This window comes from Symsagittifera roscoffensis, chromosome 6 (assembly GCF_963678635.1).
Source record: "Symsagittifera roscoffensis chromosome 6, txSymRosc1.1, whole genome shotgun sequence".
Lineage (NCBI taxonomy): Eukaryota > Metazoa > Xenacoelomorpha > Acoela > Convolutidae > Symsagittifera > Symsagittifera roscoffensis.
The window spans coordinates 17,569,267-17,595,049 of NC_087067.1; the positions used below are offsets into that span (position 1 = coordinate 17,569,267).

The 25,783-nt window shown below is 42.8% G+C and overlaps 2 protein-coding genes across 3 annotated transcripts in view; both read left to right on the forward strand.

Annotated features, from left to right (window-relative positions):
- LOC134848370 (zinc transporter ZIP4-like) lies at positions 1 to 2,736 on the forward strand (the record flags this gene model as incomplete). Its single annotated transcript, XM_063865780.1, is given in 7 exon segments — positions 1 to 43; positions 228 to 255; positions 392 to 453; positions 522 to 561; positions 951 to 1,130; positions 1,748 to 1,908; positions 2,337 to 2,736. Coding segments are annotated over 7 exon segments (637 nt in total), but the record flags the coding sequence as incomplete, so codon positions are not given.
- The window catches only part of LOC134848315 (lysosome membrane protein 2-like), a 146,340-nt gene that overhangs the window by 51,561 nt on the left and 68,996 nt on the right, over positions 1 to 25,783 (forward strand). The window lies entirely within an intron of this gene.

The window sequence follows — 25,783 nt, forward strand, 5'->3', positions numbered from 1 at the left end:
CTCAAAGATATTTCATCATCATCACTCTCACTCGGTTCATTCGGTAAGCTGCATTTATGTTAAAATGAAAAAAATCTTATCTGTCATGATAAACACCATCAGCTGGGAAATGTTGCTTCTTCCTAGAGCAACGAGTGCGGTCAAAACAAGCATTTCAGCCACTTACATAATTCAATCATATTCATAATATCATGATACATTAACATTTAAAGTAGATTTTTTTTCAGGCCGAGGAGACAACAAATAACTTGCCAGGTATTATTTGCATAATTTTCACCATTTCCAGAAGAGAACAAATAATATTTTATATATATAGATAACATATATATAATTATGTAATTTATTTAGCTAGTTACGTAATTTATTTAGCTAGTTATGTAATTTTTTTTAGCTACTGTGGGAGGAAAAGATGCCGAAAACGGACCCTCTTTCAAAACTTCCAGTCAAACGGAGGTGAGCTAGTTTTTCTTCAAACGGAAAATCCAAAACTGATTGTTTTAATTAACTGAATTGTTTTTCAGTTGACCAATGAAGACTCCAGGATACTTGGAATCCCAAAGAGTAAGTCCAATTTTACATATCTATCATATATAATTCAGATTGTCACTGGTTAGTCCCAAATTTTTATTCAATCATTTGATTTTTTTATTCAACCCGTTAGTGGAGACATGATTAATTGAAAAAAAAGAGTAGAAAATATTAATTTTGCTTTGCTTTCTGTACGCTGATTGAAATATATCTACGAGATGTTCAATTTAATTTGGTTTGATTGTGATTAAAATGTGTTTACTAAATTACCGAAATTATTCAATTTTGAATTATTTTCATAATTTGATTAAAAATGGCACTTGCTCTTCTTCACTGATTATTTTAAAAATCAAAATGCCGGCTTTGAGTTTTCCTTTGTTCTTTCTCTTGTAATTTTTCTGAAATTTATTGAAACATTGCAGGTAAATTTGTGACCGCCATCAGCATCTCAGCCGGGGATTTCCTCTGCAACTTTGTGGACGGAATGGCCATCGGAGTAGGGTTCCAGTCCTCCGGCTCCTCCGGACTCTCCTCGGCCATTGCCGTGTTCTGTCATGAACTGCCTCAGGAGCTGGCCAGCTTTGCCCTTCTTCTCGACATGAGTGAGTCAGCTGAGCTCGACCAAGTTTGGGGTCGAAGTACTCTGAAAGTGTAGATTTTCTGAGCGCCGGCAAAAGAGGATTTGTTGAAGTTGTCTTTGGAAAAGTGTGCATAAAAATTTGGTCAACATATAAATTTACCGACTGATTCATGATAAAAAACCACAAATTCAACGAAAATTTTAACAACAAAGAATTAGAATAAAACCTTGAAGTCTAAAAAAATTACAAATTTTGACTACAATTTTGAAAAAAAAATAATCAAGTTTTTTCTTATTTTCAAGCAAGTTTAAAGTGTTTTGCATAAATGTTTCGAAGATGCAAAACTCTCGGGAGAAGCGAGACAAGCAAAAACTCTGTCTTGTTCAAATTTTACATGTATTTGAACTTTTTAAACTCATGGTTATAATTATAAGACGATCTTATCGAATTACAATATCCATGAATGTAAAAGTGAACAGGGGATAACAGATACTATAACTATTGAGGCAATACAAGAAAAAAAAATAACTTAACTTAACTTAACTCACGGTTGGACCAGCAAATAAATAATGAATGAAAAATGGGAGACAAATATTCCATAGTTGTGAAATTGAAGTTTGAGCTATTTTTTTTTACAGAAGTTCACCTGGTTGCCATACTTGTGCTCAATCTGTTCTCTGCGTTGGGTGCATTCATGGGTCTCTACATTGCATCTGCCCTGTCAGAGTATGACCAGTTCATGGGCTATATGACGGCCATAGCCGCAGGCGCATTCCTCTACATCGCGTTCATGGACATGGTACATATTCAAGGCCAATTTAATATAAATTACATTAATATATCACTAATCAGAAAGCATTTTCTAAAAAGTGAACAAAGAAAATATCTCTGGCATTCAAACATCTATTTGGTTATATTGAAGTCTAATTAGTATTTTGATGCGCCCGTTTGTTGAAGGCAGAGAAAAGAAGGTGATGCCGTTAATGATATATGAGAGATGCTCGTTGCTCGATTAAAAGGACTGACAATTTTTTTCAATAACATTCTCTCTGTGCATCAAATGATATGACCATTTTAATCACAGCAGCTGAATTTCGTCTAGCGGAATGCCGTTCCATCGAATTACAAGCTTTTAAAAACCGGCTATCAAATGGTTACATCAAAGTCAATGTGATTATAATTAAGTTTACTGATTGTATTAAAATTTGACATGACTTGAGTTTTCAGTACCCAGAGATGCTTGCGGCACAAAGTAAACAGCCCTGGATCATGTACCTGGTTCAAAACTTGGGACTGATCACCGGATTTGTCTTTCTGCTACTGGTCGCCCTCTATGAAGAGGACATTTGAGGGCACCCATCCGGCGGCTTCTAATACGTTCACAGACAGAACTGAATCATCCCATGAAGATGATTAAGATGATGATTATGATGATGATGATAATAATAGTCACAATGAATAGTTAACCAAGATTGCTGGCTTGATATGATTGCTGTTCCCGTATTTATCGCCCCTTGCACAATTCGTAAATTACAAAAACATTTTACATCCAAAAAAAGTGAAAACAGTTCTATCTGTTCTCATAATGTGGACTCTGAATCGGTGAGAAATAAATTTAATTATGTGATTTTTGTCTTAGACTAAATTGATCCCAATTTTGTCCCAATATTAAAACTCAACACTAACTAATTTCCAATTAAACTAATTTGATCCTGCTGGTTTTTTGTTCCAAATTTCGAAGGAAGTGGAGGAGTAATTGCGCTCGCTGTTTTTTTTGCTTCACTCAGTTTTTGGTTTCAAATAGGCATACTGAATATTTTTGCTAGCCCGCATCCAAGTTTAGGAATAAGAAATCGATTATAATGGATTTTTATGTTGATTTTTTGACAAATATAATTGATTATAATTACCATAATTAGGTGTTTAAAGGATTTGTAATTGATTATAATCGTGATTTTTTCCTATAATTATATCAATTACATTCGGTTATAATCTCTTACTTTGTAAACTTTTGTCACGCCAAAAGTATACTTCAATTATATCCTATTGGTCAATTTTTTTCCATCAATGACATAATCTCTCCAAAAACGAGAGGTCTTGTCACATTTTGTCATTTGAACCAAAAGTTTTACCATGAAACACAAGTCTCATAGAGATCTTTTAATTTTAGTTGAAAGGTTCCCGTGGTAGGTGAATAATAAAACCTCCGAATAAATTGAAAACCTCCGAATAAAGGGAAAAATGTTTAAAATGCAACAAGAAACAACTCTAATGAAAAAAAAAATGAAACAATGTTAGGATTTTAAATTGATTTTAAAATTTTGAAAACAATTTTTTTTTGATATGAACCAATGTCTTCCAAAAGCAGTGATTTTAAGCAAATTAAATGCATTGGATGCAAGGTCGAGAACAAAACGGGCAATCAAAAGGGATTTTAATCTATTATAATCGATTATAATGGATTTATTGTGCAAAACAGAAAAAAAGAATATGGAATACAAATAATCAATTGCAATCGCTTATAATGATATCGAAAAGTAGATGGATTGATAATCGGTTATATTCGATTGAAATATGTTATAACTGACTGTAATTTGCTGTCAAAAAGAGAGATTTTAATCGATTATTTTCTTAATAATGATACAACCGATTTATTTCAATTTTTAGAATGATATATTCCGAGCTATGTTTGTAGCGAATGTTCCAAATTGATTAAAGCAAAATTTTTGTCATAATTGATACAACGCTACTAGGAGCGAAATATATCATTGTGTATTTTATATGGCGTGTGGGAGATGATAAAAAAATCTAAAACCTTTTTTTAGGCAAAACATTTTCATCAATTTTTGTGTAGGCGAACACTGCTCCATAGGCCTGAAACGGCAGTCGGAACACTCAGGGCTTCGCCTTGATACGAGCAACCATGTTGATTTTTATTACACGTTTGTAAATACGTTTTATACGTTTTTTTAAAATATCGTTGTCGTTTGAAATTTTTTTTTGCACATGGGGAGGGGCTGATCAAATAAACAATTTGAACACAAATTGAGATCTTTTTATTATTTCTCTTCTATTTCGATTTCCAGAAAATCGATTTTGGCTGGCACATTTTAAATACTTTAAATTGTCAGATAATATAATTAATGAAAATTCTAAATGTATGAATTATAAAAATTTGAGTAATACAATACAAACACGAACGCGCGTAAATGGAAACACAATTAGTTGGTGGCATTGTTCAAATGCATACTTTTTGCAGAAATGGTTGTCAAAAATAATACATTTATAGTTCACAAGGTACAAAAAGGGGGTAATAGTTAACTTGAGTTATTGTCAATTTTTCTCATCAAATCTTGTTTTCAGATTTTAACCAAAACTTATTTCGTTTGCGTTAAAGGACAGTAGGAATTCTTAAGGCTCTGCCCTGATGCGGGCAACTTTTGAAAAAAAATCAATTGCTGCGTGTTTATTGCGACAGAACATGAAATTACGGGTTTTCTTTTAATCTTAAACTGTTTGCAAAGTGCGTAAGATCATCAAGGCAAAAATTATTCAAAAATTATTTAAAATCTACCGAAGCAGGTGCATAATAAATTGAAAACCAATTAAACACAATTCGCTTGGAAGCTAAATTTCTTTAAAAAAAGTAAAAACCACTACACAAATCCCCGCCCTGGTTTATGTTCATTATACAAATTGCATAACATATCTTCATTAAAACCCACTGAAATCCAGATTTGTCAACAAAACTAGATTGTTGTGGAAGCATACCGATCTATTTTCACCAATCAATCCGGTACATCAACAACCTGATTGAGGAGCACAGCGTAATTTTTAAAACATATGTGCGAATTAAATGTATTAGATTGAAGCTAATCGCCACACACCATGAAAAAATTAGAACATTTGCTTGAAAACTGCGCCACTTAGCCACAGGAAAGATTTTGCGTGGTGGTACGACGTGATCAGTACTCTGTTATTGTGTAACAGCAACAAGAATTGGCCCCGTGTAGGTGATCCCTAAGAGCGACCTCGAAGAGTGCCCCCAAAGAGTGACCTCGAAGAAAGACCCCCAAGAGTGAACCCGAAGAGTGAACCCCAAGATTGACCCCGAATATAGTGAACCCGAAGAGTGACCACGAAGAGTGATTGCAAAGAGTGACCCCGAAGAGTGACCCCGAAGATTGACCCCGAAGAGTGACCCCGAAGATTGACCCCGAAGAGTGACCCCCAAGATTGAAACCAAAGAGTGACACCGAAGAGGTGGCCAAATTTTTGAAGTCAAGAGCAAACTAGATCAGTGCTTTTTTTAACTGAAACTGGGGAATACCATTTAACTCATTCGACAAGATACTGGCAACGCGGATCATGAAAGTTGAAGCCATCAGATATTCGGCAGCCAAAATTAAGCAGACGAGAGACAAGACTAATTATAAAGAGCAGATGGCTTAGGAACAACCACTCATGATTCCTTCAAGCAACCTAGAGCCAGTACCATTGACGGAGACGTCGATTAAAAAAAATTTAAATTTCCGGAGATTTGGGTCCAAAACTTTAATGATCAGAAAAGTAAAGAGGCAAGGCAATCAGTGGTCTGGAAATGGAACAGACTGAAAGCGATCCAAACAACGACAGAACCTTGAAAACAATATTTGAGATACGCAACGAGCACTCTGAAAAACACTATGATCTCAACCTAACTGATCGGAAAAGCTCATTCTGCATAACCGCGGACCAGAGCTTCAAGGCGAGACTAGAGGCGGAGTTCAAACGAGAGTACCAAAACGTGGAATTCCAGTTTTGACAGAGACCATGATTGAATGAGTTAGCCTGCACTCCCTCCGACGGTATCACAGACGCTCGGCAAATACCTAGTAACAAACTTGAGCGAGAAAAACGTCGTAGACCCAGATCACGTAGTGCTAGCGCTGACTCGGCTGAGGGATTTTTGATCGAAAAATGAATGAAAAAAGTTTTGTTGCCAGTCTATGATCCGAACAGATACAGTCTGCACCCGAGAGAGCTTTATGTCTTTCCGCACGAAATTTTTGCGGAGATCCACCTTCACAAGACTTTTTACATGAGCATCGCTTGGAAACGACAAAACCGACTTGAGATTGATAAACAACGCATAATGGGGAGAAAGGGGCTTTGAGAGATCACCTAATATCTACAATTTAATTCTAATTTGAAGTCTTGGTTAGACACGTTCAATTGCGAAGGAAAAGGTAAAATTCTAAGCTGGCTTCTATGAAATGAAATCGGGTAATATAAATAATTATAAATTTAGTTGTTAATTTATGTTGGATGCTATGGAACAGGTGTAATTAAAAGATTTTCGCATAATTTTTAATATAAATTTTCAAATCACAATAAGATTTTAGACAAAATAAGTTTACCATTTAAAAAACAGCGATTAACAAAAAAGTGTAGTTCTTTTTGTCAATAAAGTGAGCACTTTTTTTCTAAAACTGAATGAGGGCACGAAACTTGAAATAACATTAGAATCCAGATCTTATCTGTTTTGAGATCAAAATCGAAAAAGTAATCAACCAAAAATTGAGAGAATAACTACGGGATCTTGTAAATCAAAACAAACAGTATCTGGTGCTAGTTTGTTATTCATGAATTAAGTAATCTTGAGCTACGATTTTCTTGAGAAATGGTAGACCGTTTTTGGAAAGCAGTGCCAGAGGTTCTGTAAAATTAGGTACCGCATTATCAATACTGGAGCTTGAGATATCTGGATTAAACTCAAGAAGATGAACGATTGGCTGTGATGTTGAAAACCATATTGCAGCTTAAGTCACATGGTTAGGATAGCAAAACAGCCGTGAAAACTTTCATTATGATGGGCTACACCTCCGATGGAGCAACCAATCGGACTTAAATTAGATGGATGTCCTTGCGGCTTGAGAGGGTACCAATTGTGCAGAATCCTGGCATGTGTAAAACTACAGAGTTCAAATCGGAGAGTTTCTTCTCCCTAGCGAAACGACGCTCGTGTCTGGAGCCAAATTATCGATTGCTCTATCTCTCATGAATCGATCGCAAAAGATTGAAGTGGAAGATTTTGATACTGAGGCACTACAATTTGGATTAGAAGAACTTCGAATTGAAAGAGATCAGACACTAAGGGAAAAACCAGACGAAGCAAGAGATAGAGCAAACACAACGACTGTATCAGGAACCTACTGTATCAGGACTAAGAGTGGAGCCTCCGTGCCTGATTGAAGGTTGAACCTCCGCCAGATCATTTTAAACCCGAGTATAGAAAAGTTACAGAAGAGACACCCAGGGCGGTGGGGCGTTTTAATCTGGACAGGGTTGCTCAAGAACAGATGAAAATGGATTTAGAGTCATCGACTTCTCTAGAGCCAATATCATCCGTGAGAGATTTGCAGAATAGTCAAACAAGACTCAAGGCGTTACCGCACATCACACCAGCTAGTGACAGCATAAAAAGTGCTGGAGCTTCACGCTTTAGAGTTTCTGGATAGATTGCAGCTTCAATCACCCTGAAACGGAATTCCATCAGAAACATTTCAATTTTGAAGTTTGCATCTGATAAGCGGAGCATTCATCGTCAACCATAAACAAGATATGACTGGTAACTACAAGAGACATAGCCTCAAAGATTGGAGAGCCTAACAGATGGCCATAAGAATGGCACTTGAAGATTTTTCCTGAAATGATTACCTGATGAAGCCTATCACACGCGACGGGACGGCTCAAGAAAAAAATGGTGATTGCATCGTCAAGTTGTTCACACGACTGAAGGCTCATTGGCAGATTGGAGTTTTGAGTAACTCTGGAGCACCGATGCCTCAAAAATTGGCATCCTTAAAGGGACCCCTCCGGATTGACAAAAATAGGGCCCCTCCGGATTGGCAAAAAAATGACCCTTCACGATTGGCAAAAACAGGACCCCTCCAAATTGGCAAAATAGGACCCCTCCGGATTGGGACCCCTCCAAATTGACAAAAACGGAACCACTCCGGGTGGCAAAAAATGACACTTCCAGATTGGTGAAAACGGGACCCCTCCGAATTGGCGAATACGGGGACCCTCTGGATTGGCAAAAAATATGACCCTTGCGGATAGGCAAAAACGGGACCCCTCCTGATTGGGACACTTCCGAGTCGGCAAAATTGTGACCCTTCCGAGTTGTCAAAAATCTCTACCGGGACCCCTCCTGATACGTTCTTAGAGCCTAAAGTTCAAAATCAACTAAATAGGAAAGGTTTGTTTTGACTTAGGACAACTCCGGATTGAAGCTAAGCTGCCTATTTAAAAATTTCATGAGAGGGGTATAATAAACGACCTATTTTCGATTGTTTTTTGATTTCAAGGTTGCCTAACCCTTCCTTATTGTCGAGAACAACGTAAAAAAGCCTTATTCAACCTTTGCTACCGTTTTATAGTGATATAATGATGTTCCAGAAAGTTTTTACAGAGCGTGAATAATCTACCTTCAAAAACCGGTGGTTTTGCCAAAAACAATCTAAAAAACTTTTTTTGTTCGATTTCTTCTACAAACAATTAGCTTGCGTTAAAACCTATTTATGTTTTGATCTAACGGTACTAAGATGAGCTGACTCAGTAAAGTTGTTCCAGAGTTATAGAGCAAAACGCCTTTTACGAAAATTTATTGAAAAAACATTCAAACTTATAGATTCCGCCTAACTTTTTCTGTAATTCTTGTCTTCTTGACCTAAAATTTTTGATCCGAGCTCAGAAGGCCTGTATTTTTCTAATTCAGTGCAAAAAAAATACCGATCTAAAACGTTTCACTTGAAAAAATTTGCCAAAAACAATGCTATTTGGACCCCTCCGGATTGTTGAACCCAATAAATCAAACTCGTTAAGCTCGATTTCAATGGCGCTAGGAAAGATGTTGGCAAACGGGTTCCTAAATCTGTCGATTCACTAGTCTATCTTACCCGAAGAAGAGTTTTTTTGTCACACAAAAATTTTAAAATAAAATTTTATTTTGCGGTGTTTCGTTTCTCCAAAAATCGCAAAAAGTCGGATTTTGGTACCCAATTAGTTCCAAAAACGTATGATCTAAATTCAACCGGTTCCTCTAATTATATTAATTCAGTTACAATGTAACTCACTAACCCAGCGCTTTTTTTCCATTTCGAAAGTTATGGATATCTTAAAAATTGCAATTTGTGGGAGTGGAGATTAAAATATCACTTTTTTTACCCTAAAAACCGGTCTGCTTACGCTCTATTCAACAAAAAAACGGTGAAGTAAAACTAAAATTGGTAAAATAAATAGTAGTACTAATATTATTATACTTCTCCGGGTCCGTTCAATATGCGAATTAAGGTGCTTATCTCGGAAAGTCACTGTCGAGCCCCACAGATTGATATCGTATTTTCTGTACCAAGAGGGATACAAAACTTGTTAACGTTACCCAACAGTCGATTGTTTATGTTCATGAGACCCTTTCTGCTGCTCCTTACACTGATTGCCGGATCACTCTTCCATTCTAAACTTTTGACCCTTCCGGATTGAGCGCATATTGGTATTAACGTGCTTGAATGATCAATCAACCCTACAGAACAGGTACGCGAAAAAGGCCACAGTTCTAATCGTAACAACCTTATTTGATATAAATGAAATGCTCTAACAACAAAAAATCTAACAACAACAAACAGAAAGTTCCGATCACATCTCTTTTGGTGGGGTGATTTCGAATGATTTTATTTTTTTTAAACTGATTTTGTTTTTTTTAGTTATTTTTATATTTTTCGGTTTTTCTTTTTCTTAGGTACTAAACTACTTTTGGTTCGGTTTTTTGTGGGTATTCGAGTGTTTTTAGTCATACACCCCTCAAGGAACCACTCTTCCGACCCTCGGTTAAGGGCCTTATTTAGATTATCCGTTCGGCGCGGAATGATTCGTGAATGGGTCCGCCGATCATGATGTTAGGAGAACAACACCCAGGAGCATCATAAAACATATATAAAACATTCGCCCGCAAGTACATACCGACGGAAATTAAAGCTGGCTTCTAAAACGACTGAAAAGCGTCTAAACACAGCTTCACATGCTTTTGAGTGTCTCTACCAAATACAGCTGAATGTGTGGTCCAATAACACCGGGTTTACAAAGTCATTAAAATTGTAACATTCATCCTCTTACGTCACATATGATGTTAAGAGAAATATGCCCTATAAGCCTTGGCTCAAGGGTCAGGGACACTACCCCTTGTGTTTTTGTAACTCATTCTGTCGGAGCGAATTTGGTTCGCTTAAGACATGGGACTACAAAATCGCTTTTGCAGGTTAAAGGCCATTACCAAAGTACACCCCATACTCTAGAAATTAGAACGCCACCATGGCTATTTCTCTAAATACGTAATACACGCGAACGCCGTTAAAAACTGATTGAAACTCAAGTAAATAAATAATTTTTTTTATTAGTTTTCATTAGACAGTGGACCTTTGATCCATTTCAAATGGATCAACCTAAGAACCGCCTTATCTCAACATGATTGTGAAAAAGACACTAAAGAAATTAAGTTCAATACTCACATGGTGATGGGACTCTAGAGTTGAGTAAAAAACGTAATTGAATCAACTCTAGAACCTTGAGGAAAAAACTCGTTACTATTCAAGTAGTTTTGTTCTCTGGACCAGTGTGTCGCTTCACTCGTCGATCTGCCCAATTATGGTTTTCCAATATTAACATTCCTGCAATTACTCTCCGGCGAATAATAATTTGTCTCCAGATTGATTTTAGCAATTATAATTCGAGTCTTCTATTTTTATTGACTTCTTTTTCAGTTGCTGCGACAAATTTGAGCATGATATGGCGAGTTCGAAGTTTTCAAAAATTACTATTTCCCCCATAATCAAGATAAAAGTTCCAAATATGACCGACTGGCGCAAATATAAAGCTATTGGCCTAACCGCGCAATTTAAATAGTTGAATGCGAAAATAGTGAGCTCATGGTTAAGCCTTAGTATCCCCAGACCACGACGTCACTCATAAAATCAGGCCTACTACATTATTATCATATTAATAATAATTTTGTTCAGTAGATAAAAATCACCCTGTACATTGAATAAAGATCAGCCCTGTCCCTGAATTCTTAGCTTCTTATTATCTGAAATTGAATTTGATGTTAATTTAAAATCAATTCAGGCCATTCCGTGAAGGTAAAAGTTGTTAAAAATGCAATTAACCAAAAATCAACCTAAAACTCTCCTTACTTCAACATAACAATATAAAACAGACTCAAGAATCTTAAATTGGGTACTCACATACCGGCACACACTCTAGAATTGAGTAACTAAATTAATAGGTAACTCTAGAACAATTGGTAATCAAGTTTAACTCGAGGAGTTTTAAATGAATGAGTTTTAGCTTGAGAAATAAGTTTTTGGTCTGGACCATTGAGCAACTTAGGTTGTCCACCTTTCCAACGATGGTTCACTCTGGTCCACTTCTGATTTGTTTCCTTCTTTACTTGCTATCACTCTGCCTTCTGTAAGAATAAGACAGCTCTACTCTCGCTCGAATTATGGATCGGAAATTGCGAATAGCAATTTCCCGCTGCTATTTTCGACTACTTTCCTGCGATTGTAGTTCGGTTCTTCTGATCTCAATTTCTGGTGTTTTCAGTTGTCGCGAGAAACTTGAGCATGACTTGCTCAATTCGAGTTTTTGAAAAATTCCATTTCACCCCAAAATTAAGTCTTTTGCGTTGATCAAGGTCAAACTTCCAAATATGACCGACTGGCACATACTCTCCGGAATCAAAATCGATGTCCTCATCGCGTGTCGTCGTCTGCCAGTGAGCCCCCAGAATGTTGAGTCTTGCTCAAGATACAGCGCCAGTGGTCATTTACAGAAGTTTGCAGCAGATTTAACTTTATCTACACCCCAAAATTCACAACCAAGCAAAATTGTCGCATTATCGCTAAACAGCAATCAAAATCTGCATACACCTGCACCATAAATTTCCACTTTGTAAGCTAATGATTAAAATTTCTTTTGTCTTCTCCAATCAGAAAAATGTCATGCAGCATTTTGATTTATTTAATAGATTCATACAATAGATAAATAGCATATTAATAACAATATATTTTTTGGTTCATGAAAATTTCTTTTCCGTGACCTCAGATTTCATCCGAGTTAACACTCAAGCCTCTTTCCTTTCCCCTTGAGGTGCTGGGCCCTGATGCATTCGACACTGTAATCTGCCTCAGCAGCTCTTCCTCATCGTCAGAGTTGATCACGATCTCCTCTGAAGCCTTTAGTTGTTCGTAGGATCGCATCCATTCCCTCTGCTCTTGCAATTTCTTCGCATGATTCGACATACCCTCTCTTTAGATTCCCTGTTCAAGCAAAAAGAGTTATGCAAGCTCAAGCTCACGTTCTTCGCTAAGTCCTCCTCTAATATTGACTCCCTCGCCTTGGTATTGTCTCTAGACACCCTACCAACTCTCTCCCAACCCGTAGTGATTGCATTACGATGGGTCAGCAAGGGTCTCTTGAAGGCTTCCGACCCTATCTCAGCCAGGAACTGTCGATATTCTCTCTGATGCTTCTTCATGTGATCCTTCGTCACCGCGTATAACCAAGACGTCAATGTCGCTCGAAACCATGGGAAGAATCTTATGCGGCTCCACACGTGCCTGACCTACATAGGTATAGCGAATACTTTGCACGCAGTCTCAAACAACTCAAGCTTCCTGCTGTAATCAATAACTTGTATCGATTCCGCTGTCGGTGCCTTCAACTCCCGATATTTCGTCACGTTTTCCTCCATCCATCGCAACGCCAGCATTGAACTCACTGCCAGGAGGGTGACCTTTCATCGATGATCGGGTAATCCGATTGACCGAACTTCCTCCACGTCCCATATAAAGCAGAGGTTCGAGTGCTCCGGATACCAAACCGTCTGTGCCAGACAGTGGCACGGGCATTCCCCATGTGTGAGGTTGATACTCCGGAGGTTGCGTTCTCCCGAAGCTTCCAGCAGAGGTTGTAGCTCCATCGTTTTTTCGTGTGTCCCATCATTCTCCTCCAGGGCTGGGGTACTGTTCATCGGTTTCCCGATCTGTGCGAGTGATGCGACATTCGAGCCAGGCGTACGCACTTGGGTATCGAGAAGGCTTTGTCGATTAGTATCCTCTGACTGGATACTTCCACCATTGCCATGTGTAATGGGTAGTGGCTCCACACACGTTGGCCATCACCGATCCCACTAGCGACTTCGCGTTCACCGGCAAACTATAGGCTTCACTCACTGGAAACCCCATTTCAGCCTCAAGGGCAAACTTCCGCCCTCTGATGTGTTTGTGGGTTATTTGCAACGCCCCAGGCCATGACTCCACGCTCAACGCTGTCACTAAGTGGTGCTCGGACTCCAGCATCTCCAGCGACTGCAAGCTGCACGTCCTTGAGAAGAACCCCAACGCCGTTGCTATATTCACAGTATTGTTCGTGTAACACTCAGCCACTATCTGTACTTCGCTCTTTTACTTCTCTGTGATGTCACCAAACCAAGTGGCTAAGTCTTCCTTCTGGAAAAACTGTATCCTGACACAGGATCGTCCATCGCAAGAATGCTCTCCACTTCCACACATCAGGTCCAGACAACTACCGGGTTCTATCTTCTTCGCTGATTTATCTAGCTTGCTCATTGTTTCTTCCGACTCCTTACTATGGCGTAGGATCAGTTTGTGTACCAAATTCAGATTCCCCAAGTCCTCATCTTTCGTTGGTGACAGTCTCACTCGCTCCATGACTTCTTCAATCAAACTTGCATTGGGATGTGGGCACTAGGAAGGCCTCAGCAATTTCCAAACCGTCCCCAAATTCGTAATCAGCTTGCCGTTTCCATTTCCCATTTTCAATTCTACCCTCTTGTTCGAGCGCAGCACGCTAATTACTTCTGGTATCTTCTCAAGTGTCAGGACTAGGCTCGGCCTTTCCCTTTCCACTGGGTTAATCTCATTTGTCTTCTCTGTCCAGAACTTCAACAGCTCTGTCACTTCATAATTCTTGTGGGCGTTCCCGGCCTCCGAATCCAAGAAAGGGTTTTATGCTATCCCCATTACTCCAGACACATACTGATATTCCCCCGCTTGCTGGGTTTCGAGTAGTCTTCAGCCCGGGCTAAATTACGATGCACGTCATGCCCCTCCTCGAACTCCTTGTTGTAGAACCTCCGTATTTCATCAAGTTTCCCGTGACTGTCCAGAGACTGTCTGGAGCCATCCTCCTTTTCGATTCCAGTACTCTGTAAACGTTCTCCCGTCCATAGTTTTACTTCCCATCACCTTATGATGACACGTCTGGATGGTACTGTCGGTCATCACGGACATTATCCATTTCAAGAAACAAGTGGCGTCTTTTCTCCTCGCCAGACTCAAACCGGAATTGATAAACCTCTAGACTTTTGTTGCCCAGCTTCAATTTATCAAGTGAGGTCAACAACTCCAGCTCTATTCTCACCAAACTCCATGCTAACATCAGCTGTCCTGCTGTTCTGACAAAAGGATTTGCCATCAACGGCAACGCCGTTGAGGGTGTTCTCATCACCTCTTCGAAATAGTCCAGCAGCAACTTTTGCCAAGTTAGTGTCAGCTGGTTCCTCAACTCTAACTTATTAATCTCGGATTTCTGTTGGGTAGCCCAATGACGAGGCCTACGGGACACCCCACGATCAAGTTTCTTCAGGCAATCCTCCAGTTCTTTCATGGTCTCCGGAGCCACCCACAAAGGTCGAGCAGTACTCCTCGTCGCATTTCTCTCAAGAGGAGCGCTAGCAACTTGTTTCCCAGTGGCCTGTTGTTGGTCGGAGAGCCATTATTTGCCAACGTCCACCTCCCAGTTTTGTCCACTCGTCGAACCCCTTTTGGTGTTTGCCTTCTGAGGTCTGAAGTCCTCCTCCGTTGTCGAGAACGTCGAGACTGCCATTCCCTTCATCACCTCGGCCAACTTCCGTGGTGCGGAGGTGCCCTTATAAGCCGCTGTCTTCCACCGCGCTAGAATCATGGGAGCCGTCTCCTTCAGATTCTTTTCTGAGGCTGCGTCCGCCGAGGGACTACTTAATTATTCTTCTCCTTTTCCGAGACCTTATTCCTTTACTCGGGGGCGTCGCCACTATCATCACTGATTCGACATCTTTATCCCGGTCCGGCGTTTCCAATTTTTGCCTCCCCCTTCTCGAGCCTTAAGAATATTAATATCTTTAATCATATTACTAGTCTTATTCTTATCATCCCTTTCAACCTTAAACATTTTATCATCAGTTTTTTTGTTCAGAGTAGAGCTGTCTTTACATGCGTCATCTTCGGTCTTCTGCTCGGTTTCCCTCAGCTTGATCATCTTCCTTAGTAGCACCTTTCTCTCTTTTTCATCTAGTCCGGTACCCATCAAGACAGGTTCCCCGAACTTCACCACCGTGTTCCACAACTCTTCTTTGAACTCCTCCAGTGTAGTCTCGCTCTTCACTCTCTGGTCGAGTTCGCTCAGGAATTCTCGCCATGCTTTTTCGTCCAGTCTGTTCAGGAACATCCATTTATCGCCCTCAAAAGCGTTCCTCTTGCTTTCTTCGGTGCTTAAGAGCTTCATCCCCATGTTAGAGGTCTCACTCACCAAAAGCAATTCCAGATCTTTGCGAGCGGATCCCATGGGTGGGGTGGCCGTGTTCGGCCAGTCGTCTCCACTCAAGTCTTGCATCAGCTCCTGCGCGATGAAATCTCTTTCAGCTGGGTCCTGGTCTGGTGTATTTCCCACCTCCATTTCTTCTCCCGCTTCACTGAGGGTCTCATCCTTGCTCTCCCCTTCCCCTGACTCAGCCTGTTCTTTCTCTAGTGCATCTCTGAATCTGTTCTTAACGAAGTGGCTTCTTTTATCTCCAGGGGTGCCCACCGATAAAGGCGACGGTGCTGCCGGGTCCAGCTTCTTATATTCAGTGAGGGCTATATATAGGGGACCTGCCGCATCAAGCCTCTTTTCCTCTTGTTTCAGCTCTAGCTCCTCCAGTCCGTAGGGCACTCGGTACTTCCTCGTGGCTAACTTCATTTCATCTTTCAGAGCAATGTGTCCCTCCTCCAAGATCACTCTTCCGTCGTCCCAAATCGGCAGCTTGTTCTCCAGCTCAGCCTCCTCGAGCGTCCTCAAGATGTCCCGAACCTCAAACTTCGGGGGCATTGAGCCTCTCATCTTCTTTGCCTGTGTCGTCCATGAGTTTATTTTGATGTCACATGTGTGGAAATAAACTGCGACTGAGTATCCAATGAACAAGGGATCCCAACCGTCCGTAAACTCTTTTTGTTGCTTCTCCACAAGGGCTCTTGCGTGTAGGGACGGGACCACCAGAGGGCTATTCATCCCCAGGGTCATTCTTCTGACCATCGATAATTGAGGGACGGTAGTGGACAAAACTTCTCGCTCAAGTGTCATTTCCAACTGCTTTTTCACCAGTTCAAAACTCCCTTTCCACGCCGGGATTCTTAAGACTTCTCCCCTCCGCTGTTACGGGATTCAAGTTCCAGAACTTGGGGTAAGCCTCGATGGGACCCTCACGTTTGCCCCCCATTCTGCACTGCAGTTGTCCCCCGAAGCTGAACACCATTAGCTCTGGGTCCTTCACTTTCCCGAAGAGTACCGTGTCGCTCATCCGCGCTCTCAGCTCTTCATGCCTGCACCAGATCAGCGCCGTCCTATGTAGCACACTTATTGAGCTCACGTGCACCACTGAATGCCGATATGCTGCCACAAGCGGATCAGGAATGGCGTATGTTACCGCCGGCCCGTAGATGCAGGTCACGACATCTCCAATCCCCCTTATCATCCCTAATGGGACAGATCTCATGGCCAAACACAAATCTGTCAAGAGAGGTATACCTCCATTCGCCTCCTTCAACTCTTCTCTCGTCTTGGGATTTCTCTCCTCGCCCGTCAGGTATCGATTCTGCATTAGGAGATACTCCAATAGCAACGTCTTCAGCCCGGCAGCACACTTGTATGAATAAGTTTCCGCACTTGGGTGAGCCTTGCTTATCGACAGGGGTTCCCCATACTTCATCAGTCGAAGAAACGCCATCAATTCTCCGTAGGTCAAGAGTACCAGTGTTAAGTATCCGTCAATTTGGAGCGTTTCCACACCCCTGCTGAACATGTAGGCCGGGCCCATATTGAACAGATATCTGGGGTAGACCAAGTACAGGGCCAGTAAGAGGTTAATGGGCATATTTAGTAATTCCTGCACGAAAGCATCGAAGATGGCATCCCCCGCATAGAACACTCTGCCCATGTACTTCCTCTCCCAGCATGTGCTTAAGAATCTCAATATTTCGTGGTTCTTTCTAGTCTTCAACTCGCCCTTCGCGTGCTCCCTCCAGAATCCTTCAAGGTTGACTTCATTTGCCGCTGTGACAAATCTTCCCACCGTTATCTCTCTGTTTTCTGCCACTTCCAGCTGTCCCTCAAGAAACTCCCATAACTATTTGATGAGAGCTTGAGCACTCTCTCGCGTCTTGTGGCATTCTCAAGCCTTGGAGTCAGAAACGGCCACCTGCCTTTCTCTTGCGTTAAACGGTACCCCATCGATTCCAACTACTTTTCGGCCGCAGCGACATTTTTCCTTTCGTTGCTCGGTCCCCTCGCCTTACTGGTGGAGCTCGTGATTGTCAGATCCCTGCTCCGAAACCACAGGCTGGCTGTTAGCTGGCCTATTACTGGGTGATTATCCCTCGTCTCTGGATTGAACTTTAGTTGCCGAGCGAGATTCGACACTTCAAGACAGAGGACTTCATCCAGCACAATCAGAATATCCACCAACTCGTAGAACCATCTCAAAGCATGAGATACATCTGTCCATGCCGCTGCCAACTCCGACTTAAGAAGTCTCAAGTTTATTGGCTCCAGCTCGCGATTGGGAGCAGCCATAAGTATCCGCCACGCGTTCCCTTGTGCTATCAAGATCAACATTGCATACACCTACTGCAAGGCAGGCGGCATACTCGCGTAGCCCGGGGACATCGTAAATGCCACTCTTGTCTTGGGTCCACATCGAGAAACCACCGACTCCTGCACCTCGTTCATCGCGGCGAACAACGTCTGGATTGCTTCCCAGATTTTCTTGGGTGTTGGTGCCTTACCTTTCAGGTGCTCCAAAGCCCTGCCGCGTGCAGGTGGTCGTTCATTCCCGCAAACAGCAGCAATTTAGGTTCGCAAGGCGTCTCCGACTTAATTGCTACCACCAGGGTCAGCATCTGGTTCAGGTCCGCCCCAGGCAGCAGATACTCTAAGGTCTCTGGCCAGAATAACTTCGGGGACGTCCCTTCGAACTCCGAACCCGCCACGATGATAACCCTCGCTGCTCCTGGATCCGATCGATCATACACTGCCAACGTTTTGGCCAACTATGAGCTTCCACAGGGTTTACCATATCTTGGATCCTCGGCCAGCTTTGGACCTCCAAATGCGGCATCCGCGAGCCCCATGTCTTTCGGCTCAAGCAGCTTCTCCACCACTCTCAGCTTTGCGGGAGTCGCCACCCTGATTCTGGCTATACTCGTTCGATGCTTGGGAGGTTCCACTACGAGTCCTGGACTCCCCAAATGCTTCAGGGGCCTGTAGCTGACTGGTCCCATTATCGATTTTTGCGGAAACCCAATCAAGTCTGCTGTCTCCAATGTCTTGGTTCTTAAGAAATGTGCCTCGTGGGCCTTCAACCAGTCCACGCAGTGGTGTCTACTCAAGCCTTAATGTGACACGTTCTTGAGCCCCAGGACTTCTGCCAACTCCTGCTTGCATGCTAAATCCTCGAAATCCAATTCTTTCACCCTCACCAGATATCGTGCTTTGCTCGTCTCTGCCGGTCTCTCCGCCTTCTAATTGTCCACCTCCACCACTGAAGACACCACCGAGCTTTAGGACGTGGATGACTCCGCCTCCTCTGCTTCCATCGGTGTGGATCCCAGTTGCCTGGTCCGGCTGCTCTGTGAGCTATCTCTCAAGTCGATTCTCGCTCCCAGACGGGCCTAGTTGCAAAGAAGGGAGGTATCGGTGGTGGACCAAAGGTGAACTGGGCTGTTTCCAGCATGTCTAACTCTAGAACGTTTATTTGCCTCTGGTAGACACCATTCAGCCACTCGATGCCCCTGGGCCTATCAAAATGAAAGTCATCCGAAGACGCATCATCCGGAAGCGAGCGTTCCATCATATCGGCCACATGCAACAATCTTACGGGGAGCACGCTCCTCTGCTGGATCTGTCTGGTTATCTCGTTGATATTGCGCACTTTCTCATTCATCTCTCTCGCGTGCTGGTCGGCCTTCATGTTGTATGGAACAGTGCAAATGGTGATTATCGCGGGATCTACATAAATCCTCAGCTCCTCAAGAATACAACTCATCTTCTCGTGCAGCCTCATCACTTTTCTCGACTCCCCCTGGACACGTCATTGGTCCCCATCATCAAAGTGACCGTGTACATCTTCACCATGTGTAACATCTCCAGAGACGCCAACATCTGCGGCGTTGCAGCTGCGGAAAAACTCAAGACTCCAACTTACCAATGTGACTGGATTTGTGTCAGCACCCGTATCAGGCTGTCCCCTATAATCAAGTGGACCGCACCCTCTGGTATTCTTGGCTGTGTAAAGTATTCAGCCCAAGACGCTTCATGGAAGCAATCCCTCCGTTGTGCCGTTGTCCAGTCCATGCGGTTGTGCCTGTGATAGCTCGCGATTATTACATTCCTGACTGGATGGTCTCTCCAGGTGGGAGGTCGCTCTTCTCGTGCTGAACCGTCACGAGTCCTCGACTGCAACCTATCATGTAGCTCCTTGAGACGCGATGAAACCGTGCCGATTTGGCTACTGCTAGGAGTTGAACTGGGAGTGTGTCCAAGGAGCGTGACCTCCATCAACGGCCGTATTTGTTGTGTATCTAGACCGCACACGGAGGGCACCGGCTCACGTGGTATCCACACTTCTAGCACCTCATTCATGTGCTCTTGGGCTACTAGGTCTAAATTAAATCGACCATTTGACCGGAGAACCTCATCCAACTCCATTCGCGACGCTGGTCTCAATCCTGTGGAGTCTGGTTCCATCGACCTCGTTTTCCTTTCCTTTTGCTTCGCGAACTCTCGTTGCTTCCTCTGTATCTTTTCAATCACTGATTTTATCTGCTCGCAGTTCGCCTCATTCTCGCGCACCTTTTGTGCCTACTGGTACTCCGCCCCAATCATACTCAGATCGCGCCCTGCTTGATCCCTCTCGAGGATCGCTTGATCTCTTTTCAGTTTCGCCTGATCCCTCTCAAGTTTCGCGCCATCCCTATCAAGGTTCGATTTGTCTCACTCCCTCTGAGCCCTCTCTAGTTCCTTCTTCAAGTTACTGAGGTCCGGGTATGCCTCTTCTGTCTGCTGAGACCGTATCATGGACAATGGCCTGCTAGTAGATTGGGCTGTAAATCCCGCTAACGGTCTGGTGGGGAGGGGCAATTCTCCCGCACCATATTCTGTGTTGTTACTCAAGCCGGGATTTCTTGCCAAAACGTATCCCCTCACGCCTCCATTAACGTTCCAGGATAGCCATCTGGTCTGTTCTTGATTGGATATCCCTTCCAAAGTGTAGCCAACCATCAACACGGCTTCTGTCGCTGATTCTCTACATTCACCTTGCGCCTCTAACTGTAGGATAGCTTTCAACATCACCGCCAATCTCTCATTGGCAATCTCATTATTGGGTATAGTCGAGATCCCTCAAGCGCTTGTATAGCTCGTCGAGGATAGGCCTTTTGAGCTCTGCTGGCATAGACTTCCAGAAGCGATCCGCCATCGTCACTCTATCTTCAGGTGATCTCACGTATCAACCAACTCGAGAAATACCTTACCAGTTAGACTCGAGAAATACCTTACCAGTTAGACTCGAGAAAGACCTTACCAGTTAGACTCAAGAAATACCTTTCCCCAATCGGTGCTTGAGAAATGTTTCCCTCTGACACTGCTAATAGAGAACTTTCTCAAGATCTCCTTCTCTCTTCAAATGAGTGTGGCCTGGGCGTCAATTCATTTTGCAAATCAATCTGAAAATAACACCCATTTTGTAGATCCCTCTGACACTGCTAAATTAGAACTTGCTCAAGATCTCCTTCTCTCTTCAAATGAGTGTGGCCTGGGCGTCAATTCAATTTTGCAAATCAATCTGAAAATAACACCCATTTTTTAGACCAAGATATTCTGTGTCTAACCTAGGCCTCCCCCATTTTTGTGCTTTTAAAACATTATCCCACCAATTATTTGCTAAAATCATTCAATTAGTGATTTTAAGAGCATGCAGATTCATTTCATGTTTTTGCACCTTTAGCTCTCTAAGATTTAATTGCCATGCCAATTACATTAAAATCCGTCTACCTGCTTCGCGCCCCCTTGTTCCTAACTCGTGCCCCCCTATAACCTAAGTCGAGAGTCCTTTGCCCTCTAACTCGAGACCTCCATGTCCGTCCGAAGCTCAGGCGATACTCAAGTAGTACTTCTTGTGTAGGTGCACCGTTATCTTCGTTTCTGCAACGACCACGTGTAGGATGGCGTACAACTCCCTAGGGTTCAACTTGCCCCTGTTTGGGTCATAGACCGGCATCGAGACCTCCATTATCCCTCTTTCGACCATGAAGTCCCTCATCCTCGTTAGTGCCAACATCACATGTTCGGGGTCTATCGTGTTCCTTTCATTGACCTTTGTTACCAAAAAGCACAGGTATTTGCCCGGAACTTGTGAAACTGAGGGAGGAAGCGCAGCCATTCCTCCCAACCCCGGTATCTGCCTAAATAGAAACTCCACAATCTGATATTCTCTCTTGAAGTCGGCCTGTAGTCTCGTTTTGAAGCTCATGTCTGCCGTTATGTAGATCGCGCTTGTCCTGTCTGACAAGATGAAGTCGCTGTCCGTGATCAGGACGTTCTCTGAATATTCATTGGTTTTTCAAATTTTGTCTTGAATCCAATTCCAACCGTCCTGATCCAATTCCAACCCGTTGGTGTCTCTCATTACCCTGAGCTTCTTTATCATCAAATTTTTGGTGTGGGTGAGTCCTACCCCCACTTCCCGGACAAAAACATGTACCGACGTCTACGTTGATGATGCTGAGTCTAAATTATCTGGTGGTATCTCAAGTGGCCGATCGGTTGCTCTCCAACCGAAGAGCTCGTCTTTCGTTTTCACATGTTTTTCTGCTGTTACGTCGACCTGCTGGATACTTTGCGCTTCTTCTCCCTTGTTCTTGATGTCACGCATCCATTCCAGTATCCTCATGTTTGCATTTTCCCTCCTTTCTATCTCGCTCTGCTCCATGTCTATTTCTTGTTCTGGTATCGAGTGATCCTCCTGCAAGGAGAGTTCGCTGTCGTTGTTGATTTGCCATTCTTCATCGGCTACCAGCTCGCCCACATTCACTAACTCTTCGCCTATCTCATCGGGTTGTATCTTGTCAATCAAGAAGTAATCCCCATACCTGTTGTATCTCATGCCTGTCCGCTTGCGATTGCCATTCCTTGTCCCTGCTGTCTTCGGCAAGTCTGGTTCCGTCCACTTTGGCACCTCGTTCTGCTCTGGATCATTCCAATCTTCCTCCGCAAAAGATCCCGCATCTGAGTCTGCATCTATTTTCTCATTATCATCCATGTTCATATTCTCGTTGCTGTCATTCTTTTCTCTGGTGCCTTTTTCGTTCACTTCGCATGCTGGCTCTACAAACAGGTACTCGATTCCTTCCATATTCGGCGGTACACACCTGTCTTCCGGATATGGGACATGAGGTTTCAGATTTTTATAGTGCGCTGGACGCCCTGTACTCAAGCGGTAGAACCGTCCCAGTTGGTGTACCTCCGTTATCATGAACGTTCCTCGCCGTTTCTTTACTAGTTTTTTCGTTCCTTTCGGAGGTATGATATTCTGGAACACCCAGACATATTTTCCCATTGCATACGGTTTGGCCTGAAAATTTTTTTCATCATACTTCTTCCGCTGCCTCATTTGTGCTTGCGCCGTGGTCGTCCTGTAGAGCTCGTTTAGCTCCTGTTGTCTCTTGACCGCTATTTTCACATAAGCCTAAGGTGACGTCTTTTTCCCTTTCGTATTCTGGATAAAAGAATGTTAGGGGCATCATGAAGGGACTGATTCCTGTTGTTGAGTGTTGCGTGCTGTTGTACGCCCCTACCACCTGCGGCAAATACTTATCCCAGTCTGTCATGTATCTCGAGCAATACACCCTGAGCATGTTCACCAGCGTTCTGTTTTGTCTCTCCCTTAGTCCGTTAGTCTGAGGATGGTAAGTTGTTGAGTGTGCTTGAGCAAGGTGCGATCTCCCCATCAACTCTTTTGTTAGGTCCCCCACGAAGGCTTTCCCGTTGTCCAACTAGAATGTCATCGGACAACCATCTCGCGATATCCAATGCGTTATCAAATGGTCACAAGTCTCCTCCGCTGAGGCTGTTCGACATGGCACCGCTTCTGCCAACTTCGTAAAGTGGTCTATTATGACCAGTATTTGATTATATCCCGAGTTGATCATGCAGCTCTTCTGATGGTCTATCTGCACGACTTCGTTAAATTCCGAGCTCTCTACGGACTTGAGTGGGAACTTCATTTTTCCTGGGTTTTTCACTTGTAAACATGCCAGGCATGCGTTCACCAATCTCTCGCAAGCTTTCCTCAATCCTGGCCAATCGAACCTGTGAAGTATTCTTTGTTGCACCTTGTCTTGCACCGTCTGATAGTACTGTGGTAGTATGATGAGATTATGCTTGTGTAATATCTTCTCCTCATCTTTTCTTCGACAGGCTACCACACCATCAGCTGTGTGATAGAGTAAGTGTTTTCTCTCCTTGTAGAACTGGCTCAAGATCTTGTAACTGTCTTCCTCCAGATCATCTTCTCTTCTTCAGCATCTTCTTCTGATGTGGGCCACTCCCCGGACTCTTGACCCAATCCAAGGTGTTTGGCCTCTTCCCTAGATGTCACTGTCTTCTTTCGAGCCATAGTCTGCCCTAGCATCTCTTCCGGGATTTTCTCAACTAGTGACTGCACAAAAACCTTGTCATCAAGTTGCTTTTCTTTCAACGAGTACTCGCCATACGCTGCCTCATTTCTTCTCAGTATTGAGACTTCTGGTTCGTCTTTATCAGTGTTCTAGGTTAATGGTTTATCGTCTGCTAGATTCTCAAGTAATCCCCTCAAGTCCTCACCTATCTTCGCACTTCCCGTCTCTACTTGATTGAGATCGTAGCCTTTTGCCTTTAGTGTTTCCCTCACTAGTTTTGACTTGAGCTTTACTTCCATTGGCATCCCTCGGTTTCTCTTCAAGATTGTTCTCTCTGGGCGCTCCTCTGGTAGTTCGGGATAATCCTCTATCGGTTTAACTGACTTGTCGAGCCACCTCGTGAGTGGAAGCCTGTCGTACGTTTCTTTGTCCATAAAAGAGAGGCCATCTTTGATTACTGGCTTGTTTGCCTCCCTTTGTTCCTGTCTCTCGTAGAATTCCGTATTCTTTCTCAAGCTATCGGCATTTTGATGTTTGTCCCTTGTTCTGCGTTCAATGATCATATTGAAGCCATCATAGCGAACTATTCATCTCCCAATGTAGCTCTAATCCATTGAGTACGTTTTCAACCAGCTGAGTGCTCTATTGTCGACCCGTAACTTGAATGGTTCGCTACCTAGGTACGCCCTGTATTTCTCTACAAAGGTGACCACCGCAAACATTTCTGCCTTGGGTGCCCCGTACTTCATCTCTGTATCACTCAAAACTTTGCTCCCGTATGCTATCGGTCTCAAGACTGTCTTCCGTTTCACTCCTTTTTCCGTTGGCATACCTAGCACAGGTGCATCACACAACTCCTTCTTTATTCTTTGGAATGACTCTTCTGCTGCGTTGTTCCACGTGAATTTCTTGTCTTTGTGCCTCATCGGGTTTACTTTGTCCGCATAGCCGTTAATGAATTCCCTGTCATATTTCGCAAAATCCAAGAAGCTCATCAGTTGATGCTCCGTTTTAGGTGATTTCCAAGTTAACACCGCTTTTACTGCGTCTGGATCTGGTCTGATGCCATGTTTATCCACCATCCCCCTAATTTCGAGAGGCTCTGATAAATCCTAGGTACGGTGATTTGGATGGTTCTATCATATCATACTCTAGTAGGGTTTCTATCTCTTTTCTTCATGCATCCGATTTGTTAGGGGTCATACGCCTCGCCTTCTCCCTGTGTGGTACCGCCGACTCCTCAAGCTCTATTTCGTGCTCAACGAAGTTACAACATCCAATGTCTGCCTTATGTTTTGAAAAAACGTCCTCGTTCCGATCTAGTACGTCCTTGATGGCTTCAAGCTGTTCGTCCATCACCTTACCCCTCAAGTGCTCTATCTCTGGAAAAACCGGTTTATCCGCTTCTAATTACTCTAGTATTGGTCTTTCCGGAAAACTCGAACAGCTCTAAAGTCCATCGTCTGTCTCTGACTTAAGCGATTTCAAAAGACCTGATGAATATTTTATTTTCTTCAATCTTCTCAAGATACAAATCTTATCCCTATGATTCGGGCAATCACGAACTTCATTTTCTTTTACATTTTCAGTCATTTCATATCGAGTTTTCACAGGAAGAGCGTATCCCAATTTCTTTCCCCTCTGGAT